Source organism: Carcharodon carcharias, chromosome 1 (genome assembly GCF_017639515.1).
Source record: "Carcharodon carcharias isolate sCarCar2 chromosome 1, sCarCar2.pri, whole genome shotgun sequence".
In the NCBI taxonomy this organism is placed as follows: domain Eukaryota; kingdom Metazoa; phylum Chordata; class Chondrichthyes; order Lamniformes; family Lamnidae; genus Carcharodon; species Carcharodon carcharias.
In genome coordinates this window covers 50512094-50528322 of record NC_054467.1, presented here as the reverse complement: position 1 = coordinate 50528322, position 16229 = coordinate 50512094, and the positions used below count along the sequence as shown (strand labels likewise).

Sequence of the window (16229 nt, the reverse complement as noted above, 5' to 3'; positions counted from 1 at the left end):
ATCTTTGACATTTTGGCATTTGCCTGGCTATTTTCTTCCTCCCACCCATGCACCCACCCACCCCCAGCATGTGTTTGTGCTCAAACTTCAGTCCATCTTGCCATGTTGCCCCTTGCACTGTCACTCTTGCCCCAAGTTTCCCTTCTCCCTTTCACTGTGGCCTTTGCCCCAAGCTTCCCTTCTCCCCAGCACTGTCATCTTTGCCCTGAGGTTCCCCTTTGCCCCTTCCCCCCTCTTGCACTGAAACTCTTACGGTGAAGTTCCTTTCTCCCCAGCATTGTCGCCCTTACCTCAGCACCACAAGCCAACCACGAAGAAGCCGCTGTGGAGACTTGACTGCGTAAAATTGTGTGCACTTACCTCAAGTTCCCCTCAAAGTTCTGGTCACCAGGTGCACACCTTTTCAAGGCAGATGTAAATGACAGCTTCAAAAAAACACATCGATGTGGGATTTAGATTTGACGTAGCAGGGGTGGGGGTGATTCTGGTATGTGGCCACAATAATAAAGTGCAAATGCATTCAAATTAAGTTCCTGACATTCAATGGCAGGAAACGCAGCCTGCCATTGATGGTGGGAGGAGACATTCACTTCTTGGATTCACGTAGTCAGGAAACGCGCCTAGGGCCTTCTCACAAGAATCCCGATCTCGCCACCAAACACGCCCATAATGATCATGCACAGAAAGACCTGGCCAGAATCAACGTTTCAAGTCCATTATGGCTCTTCTTCGAAATTGAAGAAGGTCGGGTTCTGAAGAAGAGTCATATTGGATTTGAAACACTAACTCTGTTTCTCTTCCCAAAGATGTTGTCAGACCTGCTGAGTTTTTCTGCATTTTCTGTTTATTTAAGGTCTGCAGCATCTGCAGTATTTTGCTTTAATTAAGAAATAATTGGAGCTTGTAATAAAAGCAACATATAATTGTGGAGTCTTTAATCTTCAGATAGGCTGGAGCAATTAAATTGGCAAAGATCATTTGGAGAAGATGAGTTCTAGATGGCTAGGTAAGCTTTTGCGACACTTCCTTGCGGCAATACATTACAGAACTAACTAGGGAATTTAGATCTTGTTTTGTGCAATAAAGCAGAGTTAATCTCATAGTAAAAGATCTGCATAATTACCAATTGAGTTCCATATTAAGTTTGAAAACAACAAACCCCTGCCCAAAACAAGAATCTTAAACTTAAACAAAGCCAATTATATAGGTTTTGAGGGGGGAATTGGATAAGGTTGACTGGGTAAATAGACTACAAGATATGGCAATAAACAAACAGTGGGAAACATTTAGAGACATAATTCAAAATGTTCAATAAAATCCATTCCTTTAAAAGAACAAAACTCAGCAAGAAAGATTTATCTGTGACTTGAAGTAAATTGGGGATAGTATTAAATTAAAATAAGATGCTTATAATATGGCAAAGAATAGTAGTAAACATGAGAACCGAGAGTGTTTTTGAAGCCAGCAAAGGGCCACCAAAAAGTTGATAAGGGAACAAAATAAAATATGAGATTAAGTTAGGGTTCTAAAAGAGATAGCTGCAGAAATAGTGAATGCAATGATTATGATTTTCTAAAGTTACCTAGGTTCTAAAATGGCCCAAGCAGGTTGGTAGTTAGTAAATGTAGCTCCATTATTCAAGAAAAGGGGAAGATAAAAAAAATGAACTACAGGCCAGTTTACCCAACATCAGTTATTGGGAAATGCTAGAATCTATTATTAAGGAAGTCTTAACCATGCACTTAGAAAATCATTTACTGGTCAGACAAAGTCAACAGGGTCTTAAGAAAGGGAAATCATGTTTGACAAATTTATTGGAGTTTTTTGAGGATGTAACTTCTAGAGTAGATAATGAGGGAACCAGTAGATGTGGTATACTTGAATTTCCAAAAAGCATTTGATAAGATGCCACACAAGACAAGGACTCATGGAGTTGGCTGTAATACATCAGCATGGATAGAGGATTGATTAACAGACAGGAAGCAGAGAGAAGAGATAAACAGCCCATTTTCCATTTGTCAGGCTGTGACTAGTGGAGTCCCACAGGAATCAGTGCTGGGGCTTCACCCATTTACATTCTATATTAATAACTTAGGCAAAGAGGTAGAGAATAATGTATCTAAATTTACTGACAATGTAAAATTAGGTGGAAATGTAAGCACCCTGGAGGACAGAAATAGGCTACAAAGAGTAGACAAGTTAACTGTGTGGGCAACAAAGTAACAGATGGAGTACAATTTGGGGAATGTGAAGTTATTTACTTTGGTAGTAAGAATAGTAAAGCAGAACATTTTTTCAAAGGAGTGGAACTTCTAATTATTGCTTTTCAGAAGGACTTGAATACACTTGTACAAGAAACACAGAAAGTTAACATGCAGGTACAGCAAGCAACTCAGAAGTCAAATGCCATGTTGGCCTTTATTGCAAGGGGCTTGGAGTACAGAAATAAGGAAGTCTTCCTATAATTGTATAGGACTTCGGTGAGACCACCCCTGGAGTACTGTGGGCAGTTTTGGTCTCTACATTTAAGGAAGGATATGCTTGCATTGGAGGTGGTGCATCAAATGTTTACTAGATTGGTACCTTGGATGAGAGAGTAAGCTCATGATAAAAGACTGAGTAAATTGGGCCCATATTCTCTGGAGTTTAAAAAAATGAAATGTGATCTCATTGAAACATACACGATTCTGAGGGGCCTTGTTAGGTAGACACTAAGAGGTTGTCTTCCCTGGCTGGGAAATCTAGAACATGGGGGCACGGTCTCAGGATGAGGGGGTGATCATTTAGGACTGAAATGAGGAGAAATTTATTTGCTCAAAATGTTGTGAAATTTTGGAATTCTCCACCCAAAGAGTTGTGAATGCTCCATCATTGAATAACTTTGAGGCTGAGATCGACAGATTTTTAGTCTCTCAGGGAATCAAGGTATATGGGGAGTGGGCAAAAAAGTGGAGTTAAGGCTGATGATCAGTCATGATCATTTTGAATGTCTCAGCAGGCTTGAGGGGCCATATGGTCTACTCCTGCTCCTATTTCTTTCTTTCTTATGTTCTAATGTGTGTTAAGGTTGTGAAGTTGGCGATGGTATAGTTATTGAGAAGTGTGTCTGTGAGAAGGGATCTTACCTTGACCACACATGATAGGTCATTAAATTTCTTGCCAAACTAGAGAAATGACCTCGAATCAACGCTTCACCAGGAAATTGAGTGCAGGCATTTGCTTTGGAAATCTTGTCCTTCAGTTGATCTATTTTATTCCCTGGTAAAGAATACAAGGACACACTTTGTTATTTATTTATGCTGCAGAATAGTTTCCAGAGCCCTCAAGAGGGTTGGAGTGCCCTCAGAGTAATAAATGAACTGCCATGACACATCATTGGATCATTTCTGTTGGTGGACTACACCCCTATCCATCAACCAACAAAACCAAATAAGCAAAAGTTACTGGTCTTTGATGCTCCTTTTATGGTATAATTCAGACTCTTTGCTGAATGGTCTGACCACGAGTCATAATCATTTGTAAATAACATCCTTCAAACCTTCCAGAAATGTAGTCATCAGTATGGATTGACTAACAGTGAACGATTTAGTGGCTATTTAACAGAAAAACATAATTCTTTGTTAGTATAGTCATACACATTCAGAAGTATAATGTGGAATGATATATGAAAAAAATAATTGAAATCCCACTAAAACATATATACATTCATGGCCAGCATTTTCTTTGAAGAAAATATTAACTTTGGCACTAATTTAGTGCCTGTACATTCAACACTATCTGCTTGAAAAAACAACATGGATAAAAGTGACTTCTAATTAATCTTGCCACTCATTAATTTAATGGCAGAAGATACTCAGAGACAGGGTGCTCATAGGTATCTCACTCTGTGCGCTCTGTGATCAGGGTCATATCATAGAGATGCAGCTGTGAAACTTTAAATGCATCTGATCCTTTGTCAGGCTTCAGCACCTGTCCCCTTCAGGAGCACAGCGTCACCTTTCACAGCTGCTGACGAAATGGGGGGCCAGCCCCACCTCAAAGGTGCTGAGAGCACACAGAGAGAATGACAGAACTCTGTGACACCTACCCACTTACCTTCTGGCAGCAATGACAAGCACCATCAAAGTGCAGGCAACAATAATGTGCCCAGTGAGTGTGAAGCTGGACCATCCCTGCACAGGGGCTGATGGCAGCTTCAGCCCTGGACTGAGACACCTGCCTTTATCTTGTGCAGGAACCAAGGTTTCACATTTGATTGACACAAACACTGCTCATCAGAACAAGGAACTATAGACACAGGGGCATTCTTGGGAGTTTATTTACAATGGTCAACATTAAGTGATTAACACCCATGCCGACATTGTGCAACTAAATCTTCTTGACCTTTCTAACTATGCCGCTAGGGCTAAGGGCCAAGCACTGGAAAATGGGATTAGTGTGGTAAGATCTTTGTTGACTGGCATGGACACAATGGGCTGAATGGCCTCCTTCTATACTGTAAACATCGGTGAGTCAATGAGTCTTGGTGCTCCCCTGACTGCTACACCCTGTTGCCTGTGATGACCTTTGCTGGCATCCTCTGGAGGACTGAGGACTGGAGGGCCCCAGCCTACTTTCAGAGTCCTGCCACAGGGCAGGCGCAACTCCTTGCCTATGGAGCTTGAGATGATGGGGTCACAGGAAGAGGGGACTTGGATGGGCTGGACATTCCCAAGTCACCTGTATTGATGGCCCTGGGATGTGTGTCTACTGATCCTCCTTCCTAAGGGTGCCTGGCTTACTCCTTGAGAGGGAGGGACAACTGGAGTAAACTTGAGATGCCCAGCACCCCACCGCAACCCCCCCCCCCCCCCCCCCCCCCGCCCCCCCCACCATGTTGACACTCACAGATGCCTGCAAGTGCCTCAGCAATAGAGTGCAGCTCACACAGGAGTGCAGGACACATGTCCTGGGCCAAGGTCTCCATGGTGGTCGCCATCCTACCAGTGTTTACCTTGGTGCATTTGCATGCCAGAACTATCATCTCAGGCTGAAGGCGGTTAGACTCCTCCATTGTGCCTTGCAATCTGAGGAGTGCAGCAGACATCCCTTCCTGATGTTCCTGAGCTTGCCTTTGCAGTTCCAGCAACTGAGATATGACCAAGTCCAGAGACTCCTCATCTGACTCAGACTCAGCAGATTTCTGGTCTCCACCAATCCTCTGGGTGCCGAGTGTGTAATGGGTGTAATGGGCGAGGTGAGAAGCCTCACCCGTGATGCACTCGAAAATATAATTCACGAATGAGTTCTTGATTCTCATGGACTTGCCGGTGTTGGGGTGAACCTGCTTCATCACTTTGTAGATGTAGATGGAGTAACTTTCTTTCCTGGATATTTTCCTCTTCTTGCTGCCCTTCGCGGGCAACTTTTTGTGCGCTTTCTTGACGTCCTTCTTGGATACCTGCACTTTCATCTCGTCAACCCTTTTACACGCCCACTATCTCACTTACTGCAAATGTGGGATGATTCCGCCTCACGTTTCTCTTGTAGGGTGACCGAGTTGCCTATTTGAAATAGGGTTGAACTGCAGACATTTCTTGAGTGGAAACATTAAGTTTGTTTCCTATATACTCAGCAGCAACTACACGTGTGCTTTCAATTCCAACTCTATCTATACACTGACTACAGAGATAGCCTGTTATAGTCTCCTATTGGGTACTACAGATCATGTGATCTTCCCTAGCAAGTATTATTCTTAAAGGTACATTACACACTAAACAAAGCCATAATTATTACATTCCTCCCCCTTTAACTTGGTTATACACGTTAGATTTATAAATACATATTTTTCAAGACAACATAATATTTACACTGGGTCAGAAATTTACAAGTTCAGTCATTCAGGTGGATTCCTGATACACGTGGGACATCGCAGGTCCACAACTTCAGATTCTTCATCAGGTACCTCCTTTTCCAGAGTTGCCTGAATGTCAGGTGCTTCGGTGGGCATTTGCAGTTTTGTATCCTCAACTTTTACAGGAACATCAGACATGGCAGTCCTGGGTTGAGCATCTTCAACAGGAAATGCAGACCTGGTCATGGTCACTGGTGAAACCATATCTTGATGACTTTCCTCTGTCTTCCTTAAGTGGTCCACATGTTTACGAATGATCCGGCTTTCCACTTCCATGTGGTAAGATCGAGGTTCAGACACCACTTATTTCACCCAGTAACTACTTTGGTCCTTCCCTGAAGTTTTACACATATACCGACTCCCCCACAATAAATTTCCTTTCACAATATGCCAATTATGTCTAGTTTTATGGCTTCCCTGACTCCTTTTCACTGAGCCCTCTAAATTCAGTATTATGAAGTTTAATCTCGGCCTGAGACAGCGCCTCGACAATAACTCCGCAGGTGTGGCACCCGTTGTTGTGTGATGGGTAGTCCTGTAATGAAAAAGAAAGCGTGCTAGCTTAGTTTCCAAGGAATCACCAGTTAGCTTTTACATGCCTGCCTTGAATGTTTGAACCGCCCTTTCGGCCAATCCCTTTGAAGAAGGGTGGTACTATGCAGTCTTCACATGAGTGATACTGTTGATGCTGATAAACCATTGGAACTCTGCACTCATAAATGCCATGCCATTATCTGAAACGATTACCCCTAGTAGTCTGTGAATGGCAAAACGCTGACGTAGTTTCTCAAATGTAGCGCCCGACATTGGTGACTTCACCTCATATACACCCAACCATTTTGAATTGATATAGGGAGTGACAAGGTATTGGAGGTGTTGGCAGGCTTAAAAGTGGAAAAATCTCTAGGTCCAGATGATTTGTGGCCCAGACTGCTGAGGGAGACAATGGAGGAGATTGCAGAGGCTCTGACCCAAATTTTTAATTCCTCTCTGATGACGGGGGAGGTGCCAGAGGACTGGAGAACAGCTAATGTGGTTCTGCTATTTAAGAAGGGTTGTAAAGATAAGCCAGGGAATACAGACCAGTGAGTCTCACGTCAGTGGTAGGGAAACTATTGGAAAAAGTTCTGAAGGAGAGTATCTATCTCCACTTGGAGAGGCAAGATTTGATCAGGGATAGCAGCAAGGCTTTGTCAGATGGAGGTCATGCCAAAGAAATTTGTTTGAATTTTTTGAGGAGGTGACCAGGTGTGTAGATGAGGGTAGTGCAGTTGATGTAGTTTATATGGATTTCAGCAAAGCCTTTGACAAGGTCCCTCATGGGAGACTTATAAAGAAGGCAAATGCACATGGGATACAGGGTAATTTTTTAAAGTGGATTCAAAATTGGCTTACTTCTACAAGACAGAGGGTGATGACAGAAGGATGCTTTAATGACTGGAAGCCAGTGTCCACTGGTGTACCACAGGGATCTGTGCTCGGTCCCCTATTATTTGTCATTTATATAAACGATATGGATGACTATGTGGAGGATAGGACTAGTAAGTTTGCAGATGATACAAAGATTGGGTTGTTAATAGTGAGGTTGAGTGTCTTGGGCTACAGGAAGATATAGACGGGATGGTCAAATGGGCAGATAAGTGGCAGATGGAATTTAACCCTGAAAAATGTGAGGTGATACACTTTGGAAGGAGTAATTTGACAAGGAAGTATTCAATGAATGGCATGACACTAGGAAGTTCTGAGGAACTAAGGGACATTGGCGTGTGTGTCCATAGATCTCTGAAGGCAGAGGGGCATGTTAGTGGGGTGGTGAAAGGCATATGGGACACTTGCCTTTATCAATTGAGGCACAGATTACAAAAGTAGAGAGGTCATGCTGGAGTTGTATAGAACCTTGGTGAGGCCACAGCTGGAGTACTGTTTGCAGTCCTGGTTGCCACCTTATAGGAAGGATGTGATTGCACTGGAGGGGTTGCAGAGGAGATTCACCAGGATGTTGCCTGGGATGACACATTTAAGTGATGAAGAGAGGTTGGATAGACTTGGGTTGTTTTCGTTGGAGCAGAGAAGACTGAGGGGGGCGACCTGATCAAGGTGTACAAGATTATGAGGGGCATGGACAGGGTGGATAGGGAACAGCTGTTCTCCTTAATTGAAGGGTCAGTCACAAGGGGACATAAGTTCAAGTTGAGAGGCAGGAGGTTTAGGGGGGATGTGAGGAAAAATTTTTTTTACCCAGAGGGTGGTAGCAGTCTGGAATGCACTGCCTGGGAGGGTGGTGGAGGCGGATTGCCTCACATCGTTTAAAAAGTACCTGGATGTGCACTTGGCACGTCATAACATTCAAGGCTTTGGGCCAAGTGCTGGTAAATCAGATTAGGTAGGTGGGTCATGTGTTTCTCACATGTTGGTGCAGACTCGATGGGCTGAAGGGCCTCTTCTGCAATGTGGTTCTGTGAATGGGCATCGACAATTAGCAGAAACATTGTTCCCAGGAAAGGTCCAACGTGGTTAATGTGTATCTGCACCCAGGGCCTACCATGGGCGTAATGGAGCTGTCACTGGCAACTGCTGTTGCAGTTGCTGACATTGCACTCAATACTTTACCATAATCTCTATTTCGCCATCCATCTCTGGCCACCATAGATAGCTGCATGCTATAGCCTTCATTCAATTTCCTGGATGGGCACTGTGGAGTTCAATTAAAAGTAGCTCCCTTTCCTTTGAAGGAACTATCACTGGTGCACCCCACAATAGGATGCCATTCTGACTGGTTATTTCATGTCTTCTGTTGAAGTATGGTTTCATTTAATCAGATACGGGCTCCTGGGACCAACAATGTAACACTTGTTCTCGTACTTGAGGTTGGACTGGGTCCTGACTTGTCCAGTCTCTGATCTGCTGAGCACAAATGAGTGAGGAATCTAAGAAATTTAACAGTAAAACAAGTTCATGTGGAGCTGGGACGTGCTTATCATTTTCTTGTAAAGGCAAACGACTAAGGGCATCGGCGTTTGCGATTTGATTACCAGGCCTATGTACAAAAGTATATTTGTATGCTGCCAGGGGTAAGGCCCTATTAATATTTCTGTATCTTCTTTATACATGCCTTCTTTTTGACTTCACTATTGGCCAGGCTTCTCTCAGGTGCAAGCTCAACTTGTCTGAGCTCAGTGGCTGAGTCTCCCAAAATTTCATTAGCTTCCTGCTTTTGGAAAATTCTGCAACTTTTACTTTCAATGACTCTTTGGTTTCATTCAGCTGATTCTTCAGCTCTTCCATCTCTTTTTTGTATTTGTTTCTGCCTCTTGGAAAATTGAACACTGTTATGTCTTCTCTGCCAACTGATTCTACAGTTTGTTCACAGAAGTGCTGAGTTCTGCCTGTTTCTCTTCATACTTTTCCAGGTGTACAAACTTTGACCTGAGGGAATCTTGTCATGTGTGAAGATCTTTCAAAAGGTTTTCTTTTTCCCTGCAAAGGTTGCTCACCTTGCCTCGAACTCTGTCATCAAGCAGGGTCTCTTTGAGTTTCTTCTGCTGTTCTTCCAGGTTTTGGCTTAAGACAGCCTGCATTTCTTCAGGTTGTTGAATCCTTACACACTCCTTTTTTCAAAACAGGAACACTTCCAGCTTTGTTTTGGAATCTCAGTGGCCAATCAAGGTTAATTTCCCTTCGACAATTTCACCCTGGAAGTCTTGGTCCTCTACCTCTCAATACCAATACTGGTAGCTTTGCCAGTTGGCTTCCATAATGACAGTTACTCTGCTTATGCCTTTTACTTGAATGTCTTCACCTGTGTATGTTTTTAGCTTGGCTGTTGTTTGTTCCAAAATAAATTAATGTTCACCATAATTCAAATATCTGAAAGTATGTTCCCCAATTACAGTAGTGGAAGCTCCCACGTCTACTCCCATCATAACAGGTTTGCCATTTATTTTCACTGTGACAAACATTGGTTCTGTCTTTCCAACTTACAAATTAAATGAGTAAATGTCAGAATTTGTTGCTTCAGGCTTTTCTACATTGTAGATTTCATTGGGCTTCTTCTTTTGTTTACAAGCCTGCTTGAATCTTTCCTTGCACTGTCTCATCATATGTCCATTTCTGTGGCAATGGCAGCATTCGATGTTTTCAAATTACCAATTACTAAAAGACTGACTGTTTCCGCCTCTATTGAAATTATTCTTTGATTTAGCTGCTAAGCTTTTTTGCTTTATTCTTCGGCTAGCAGGGACTACTTCCCGCTTCTCGGCAGAGACTTGCTTTTTCACCCCGCTTTCGACTCAGGTTTCCCACCTGATGTGTTGGATGGCACCTTTTTGGACACCCTGTATTGCTTATGAATCTCTTACAGTACTTTCCACAGCCAATGCTATTTCTAACACCTTCTTGAAATCCAGATTCACTTTGGGCAATAATCTTTTCTGAATAGTGTCCTCTTCTACACCACACACTAAACAATTTCCGAGCATATCGTTCAGAGTCATACTGAACTCACAATGTCCCGTTAGCTGCTTCAAATTTGCCACGTAGCATGCAATTGTCTCACCCGGGGCTCTCTCTTGTGAATTAAACCTGAACCTCTGCATTGTGCGTGAGGGCTTGGATTGAAAATGCCCCTTCACGAGGTCCATCAATTCATCAAAATTCTTCGAATCTGGGGCACTGGGTACCATCAAAACTTCAAATCAAATCTTCAAATCTAGGCTTTGCTCGCACAGGTACTCAAGAGGATAACTCGGTTCTTTTCTTACCCCATCATCTCATTCACTTGAAAAAAGAATGTGAAGCATCCTATGTATTAAGACCAATCCTCTGTTTTTGGTTCAAAAAGTTGAATTCTTCCAAATTGTAGCATTTTAAGAGAGGGTAACTTCTTCAATTCTAAAGTAACTTATTGCTTACAATGGCTGGGTGATTTCTTTTTAATTTGATTTCTTCTATTCAATCCTGTTTTATCCTCATCGCCAGTTTGTTTTAGGGTGGCTGAGTTGCCTATTTGTAACAGAATTGAGCTGCAGACACTTCTTGAGAGGAAACATTAAGTTTATTTACAATATACTCAGCAGCAATTACATATGTGCTTTTAATTCCAACTCTATCTCCACACTGTCTGCGGAGGTAGCCCATACTACTCTCCTATTGGTTATTACAAGTAACAAGTATTATTCTTAAATAATTACACACTAAATAAAACTATAATTACTACAGTTTCCACCCGCCTTCTCCAGGGACCATAAAATATCCCATGACATTCTTCAAAGAGCGGGGAGTTTTCTTAGTGACCTTGTCAATTCTCATCCTTCAGCAATGTCACCAAAAACAGATGAACAGTCCTCAGATTGCTATTATGGAGTCATGTTATGTGCAAACTGGCTGTTGCTTCAGCCTTCATAACATCAGTAACTTAAGTTTAAAACATATTCAATTGAAGATGTAGGGCAGGATCTTCTGCTCTCTCTGATGGCAAGTTTGGAATCAGGAAGGGCACTTCATTAGTCAGGATAGTGGCATACCTGAACTTCTCCATCTTCCTGCCTCTACCAGAATTAATTTCAGGGCGGAAAAGCCCATAGTTGACCTTTCTGCCCTGCCATCAGTTGAGGCCCTTATGTGAACAATTAGTGACCACTTAAGGGCATCATCCTGTTGCTGCTGGTATTATCCCAGCTGCAGGTGGCATGTCACCATGCAGCATGCACAGCAGTTAAAACTGTGCAACCAGGTTAACACCTCTGGGGGTTGTGGGGGTGTTGGTCCCTCGATCAGTGCTTGAACAAGGAACTGGACATTGGAAAAGGGGTCCCACTGAGAGCCAGCCTCCTGCCCTCACTGCCAACATCCCCTGCACCCCTCTCCCCGCAACCTCCACGCTACAAAACACCTCCTGCCCTCCACATTACTGATCTGTGGCCTGGATCGCTCTGAGATTCTTGGACACTGGTGCCTGTCTGTCCAGCAGCAGCCACAGCCTCCCCAATGTGCTGCTGAGCAGAAGGGCTGCCAGCCTCTGATTAGTCAACAGCTCTCGGTAGGTGAGAATTGCACCCCTGGGGTCTTGATTCCAGGAAAAGGCCTGCCACTTGCCTCACTACTGCCCTATGGTTCAGGGGACTTTCCTGAAAGAGGCAGCGTGGCACTCTCACCAGCTCTCCAGCTAGCAGGCAAGACCCCTGATGCCTAAACAAAATTCTATCCAAAATACTTTGGGATATCCTTTGGATCAGGTAAGATGCTGTATAAAGTAAACTTTTTCTTTTACTTGGAGAGTGCTGATAAACAACTTGAGAAAGGACAAGTTTAAAAATGTGCAACTGAAATTTATTTTAAGAAAAGCAGAAGAGGAGTAGAATTTCTGTTACCTTTCAGGGTCACTATTTCCAATGTGGGCACAATTGAGGAGATTGGAGTTGCAAACTGTCACACACCTGCAGATAAAGTTCATTTTACAAATTCCTTGTGCAATATTGCCTTGTTTATTGCTGCAGCTAATCTGAAGGGAGACAGGCCTAGCTGGACTAAAGACACAATTAAAATTCAAGTTCAGGTGGCAGTACATTATAACCTTGAGAAAATGAAAACTCAAGACAATTTGGGGATAAGGGAGGGGAACAATAACTAGAAAGCCTGTACAGGTGCAGTCAGCTGAGCGGCTTCCATCTGTGCAATGAAGCTTTGTTAAAAATCATTGATAATAGAACAGAGCAAAAGGTCATTCATCCTATCTAAGCCTTTTAAGCAGTCACCTTTAAAAGAAAAACGATTTGGCAGATGTTTTTTTTCCTTCTATAAGAACATTTTCAAAATTTGAAGATTTTTGTGACAATTAGCTTGCACATAAGTGGCAAAATGATGAATTTCAAGTCAATATATGCAATTCTGTTGTACATTGCTTGTCTAAAAACTTTCCTACTTGAAGGAAGTTTTGCAGTTTACAACACATCCTCACATATGCTGGGGAAAAGGTTAAATTGTCCTACTGGACAAATCCTGCTGAAGCAATAACCGATTAAGGAAACTCCTTTCTCACATTTTAAGGAGATTTCTGTGGAGGGAGACAAAGTGGACGACAAATTACCATTTAATCTTAAAAAAAAGCTTTAACTAATTAAAAGATATTTTGAAATTATAATTGGCCTGAACTTCCTCAGAGTGGCAAGCAGAGGCGGATTGCCACTCCACTCCTAGTTTTTTACCTTAAGTTTTATTCCATTCTGTCTCACCCGACCTACCGATTCAGTCCAGGTGAGATCCAAGTAGTGCAGTGCATCCCCAGGGCCGAACGTTGAAGGGCAACTCTGACGAAGGGAAGGAGGCCACGTCCCCTATTTTAGGGCACTAGCTGCCATAAACCAGGTAAACTTAAAGGTCCAACCAAGTTTAAATGTCCTTGACAGGCCAGGGAGAAAGGTCAGGCCTCGGGGCGGGGGTGGTGGTGTCAGGTCAGGTCAGGCCTCTGGAAGTTGGAAGGGGGGCTGGGTTGGGCTTCAGGGGAGGGTGGGTCGAGTCTCGACGGCGGTTTGGGTCGAGCCTTGCGGGAGGAAGGAAGCCGTGCCAGGCTTCTGAGGGGAGGTGAAGGTGGGTCCCTGGTGGAGGCCGGGATCGAGCCTTGCGAGGGGAGGGGAGGTCGGGACCCTGGGGGTCAGGATTGGGCCTTACAGAGGGAGGGCTGAGCCTTGCAAGGAGAGGGAGTTTGGGCCGAGACTCAGGCTGGTCGTGTCGGGCCAAGGGGTGTGGGTGGTCAGGTCTCGGGAGGGGTCGGGTCAGGTCCAGCCTGGTGGGAGGGGTGAACGGGTCAAGTGCGGTCAGGCCTTGGGGTCGCACATGCTATTTATTTACACAGGCAACAGAGAACTAACATGATGTGTGCTTCTCCATCCAGACTCTACTCTAGACTAACATTAACATCATAGCCCGCACTACACAGCTATTGGTCATACAGTCATGTCACGTGGTCAAACTGCTCACATTCTCTTAAAGGTGTATTGCACCTCAGATTACCACAGGGTTAGTAATTGAAAAAAAATTCAGCCTGGAACATGTGAAGTGCTGCATGAAACATGTGTAAAGCTAGAATGTGATAGGTTTCCTGCATACAAAGATGCTACAATGAGCATTACCTTCCAGCTCTTGTATTTTTTTGCCCATCTCTCGCGAATGTTCCAGATGTAAATAGCAATCAAGTGACTACAATTTATCGATTTCTGGATTTGCCCTTCTAATGTTGATTGAGATATTCTTCATAATTTTCCTTACTTTTATGTTTGCTTTGTGAAAGCAATGTTTCTGGTAAATGTTTGTGGAATGCTTTCATTTTTGCATTGAATATTTGCCCAGTAAAAACTTGCCTACTTCAGTAATCCCCACTTTACTGCAAGAAATACTGTGTTGTCTAATATTTGTTGTGAGACTGACAACATTAAAACAATTAAAATAAAGTAAAATTGGAATATATGTGAAATCAAAGATATTTTTAAATTTTTCTTTCAATGAGAATGATGTCAGTGGTAGGGAAACTATTGGAGAAAATTCTGAAGGAGAGAATCTATCTCCACTTGGAGAGGTAAGGTTTGTTCAGGGATAGCAGCATGGCTTTGTCAGAGGGAGGTCATGCCTAAAAAATTTGGTTAAATTTTTTGAGGAGGTGACCAGGTGTGTAGATGAGGGTAGTGCAGTTGATGTAGTTTATATGGATTTCAGCAAAGCCTTTGACAAGGTCCCACGTGGGAGACTTATAAAGAAGGCAAATGCACATGGGATACAGGGTAATTTGATAAGGTGGATTCAAAATTGGCTTAGTTGTAGGAGACAGAGGGTGATGACAGAAGGATGCTTTAGTGACTGGAAGCCAGTGTCCAGTGGTGTACCACAAGGATCTGTGCTCGGTCCCCTATTATTTGTCATTTATATAAACGATATAGATGACTATGTGGGGGGTAGGATTAGTAAGTTTGCGGATGACACAAAGATTGGCTGGGTGGTTAACAGTGAGGTTGAGTGTCTTGGGCTACAGGAAGATATAGACGGGATGATCAAAAGGGCAAATAAGTGGCAGATAGAATTTAACCCTGAAAAATATGAGGTAATACACCTTGGAAGGAGTAATTTGACAAGGAAGTATTCAATGAATGGCATGACACTAGGAAGTTCTGAGGAACAAAAGAACCTTGGTGTGTGTGTCCATAGATCTCTGAAGGCAGAGGGGCATGTTAGTGGGGCGGTGAAAAAGGCATTTGGGACACTTGCCTTTATCAATTGAGGCATAGATTACAAAAGTAGGGAGGTCATGTTGGAGTTGTATAGAACCTTGGTGAGGCCACAGCTGGAGTACTGTGTGCAGTTCTGGTTGTCACATTATAGGAAGGATGTGATTGCACTGGAGGGGTTGCAGAGGAGATTCACCAGGATGTTGCCTGGGATGAAACATTTAAGTTATGAAGAGAGGTTGGATAGACTTGGGTTGTTTTTGTTGGAGCAAAGAAGACTGAGGGGTGAATTGATCGAGGTGTGCAAGATTATGAGGGGCATGGACAGGGTGGATAGGGAGCAGCTGTAAAGGGTCAGTCACGAGGGGACATATGTTCAAGTTGAGAGGCAGGAGGTTTAGGGGGGATGTGAGGAAAAACCTTTTTACCCAGAGGGTGGTGACAGTCTGAAATGCGCTGCCTGGGAGGGCAGTGGAGGTGGGTTGCCTCACATCCTTTAAAAAGTACCTGGATGAGCACTTGGCACGTCATAACATTCAAGGCTATGGGCCAAGTGCTGGTAAATGGGATTAGATAGGTAGGTCAGGTGTTTTTCACGTGCCGGTGCAGACTCAATGGGCTGAAGGGCCTCTTCTGCACTGAGTGATTCTGTGAGAAATAGGGTAGAAGAGTATTACTGACCTAATAATTCAAATAGTGTGAATTCTTCTTCCTTCTTCTTTCTTTCTTAACCAAGGTTTGCCCCCATTAGTGGTTGACAGGGCTCTCAGCTGTGTCCGACCCATCTCCCGTGCTCTGCACCCAAACCTTCCCCTCCCTCCCAAAACTATGATAGTGTCCCCCTTGTCTTCACTTTTCTCCTCCTCATTCAAAGGATCATCTTCCGCCATTTCCGCCAACTCCAGCATGATGCCACCACCAAACACATGTTCCCCTCACCCACCCTGTCAGCATTCTGTAGGGACCATTCCCTTCCGGACACCCTGGTCCACTCCTCCATCACCCCCAACACCTCATCCTCTTCCCACAGCACCTTCCCATTACATCCTTCCATCTATCCACACCGTCCAAGGGCCTAAACACTTCTTTCAGGTGAAGCTGTGCTTCACTTGCACCTCCTTCAA

At 43.6% G+C, this 16229-nt stretch overlaps 1 protein-coding gene across 1 annotated transcript; it reads right to left on the bottom strand.

Annotated features, from left to right (window-relative positions):
• Positions 1–356: 356 nt before the first annotated feature.
• On the bottom strand, positions 357–5452 carry LOC121271321 (histone H2B.1, embryonic-like). The gene is made up of 3 exons (XM_041177285.1): positions 5251–5452; positions 3126–3258; positions 357–399 (listed from the first exon to the last, which is right to left on the bottom strand). Exons 1-3 carry the CDS (start codon positions 5450–5452, stop codon positions 357–359), a joined length of 378 nt encoding a protein of 125 aa, XP_041033219.1.
• Positions 5453–16229: the final 10777 nt, after the last annotated feature.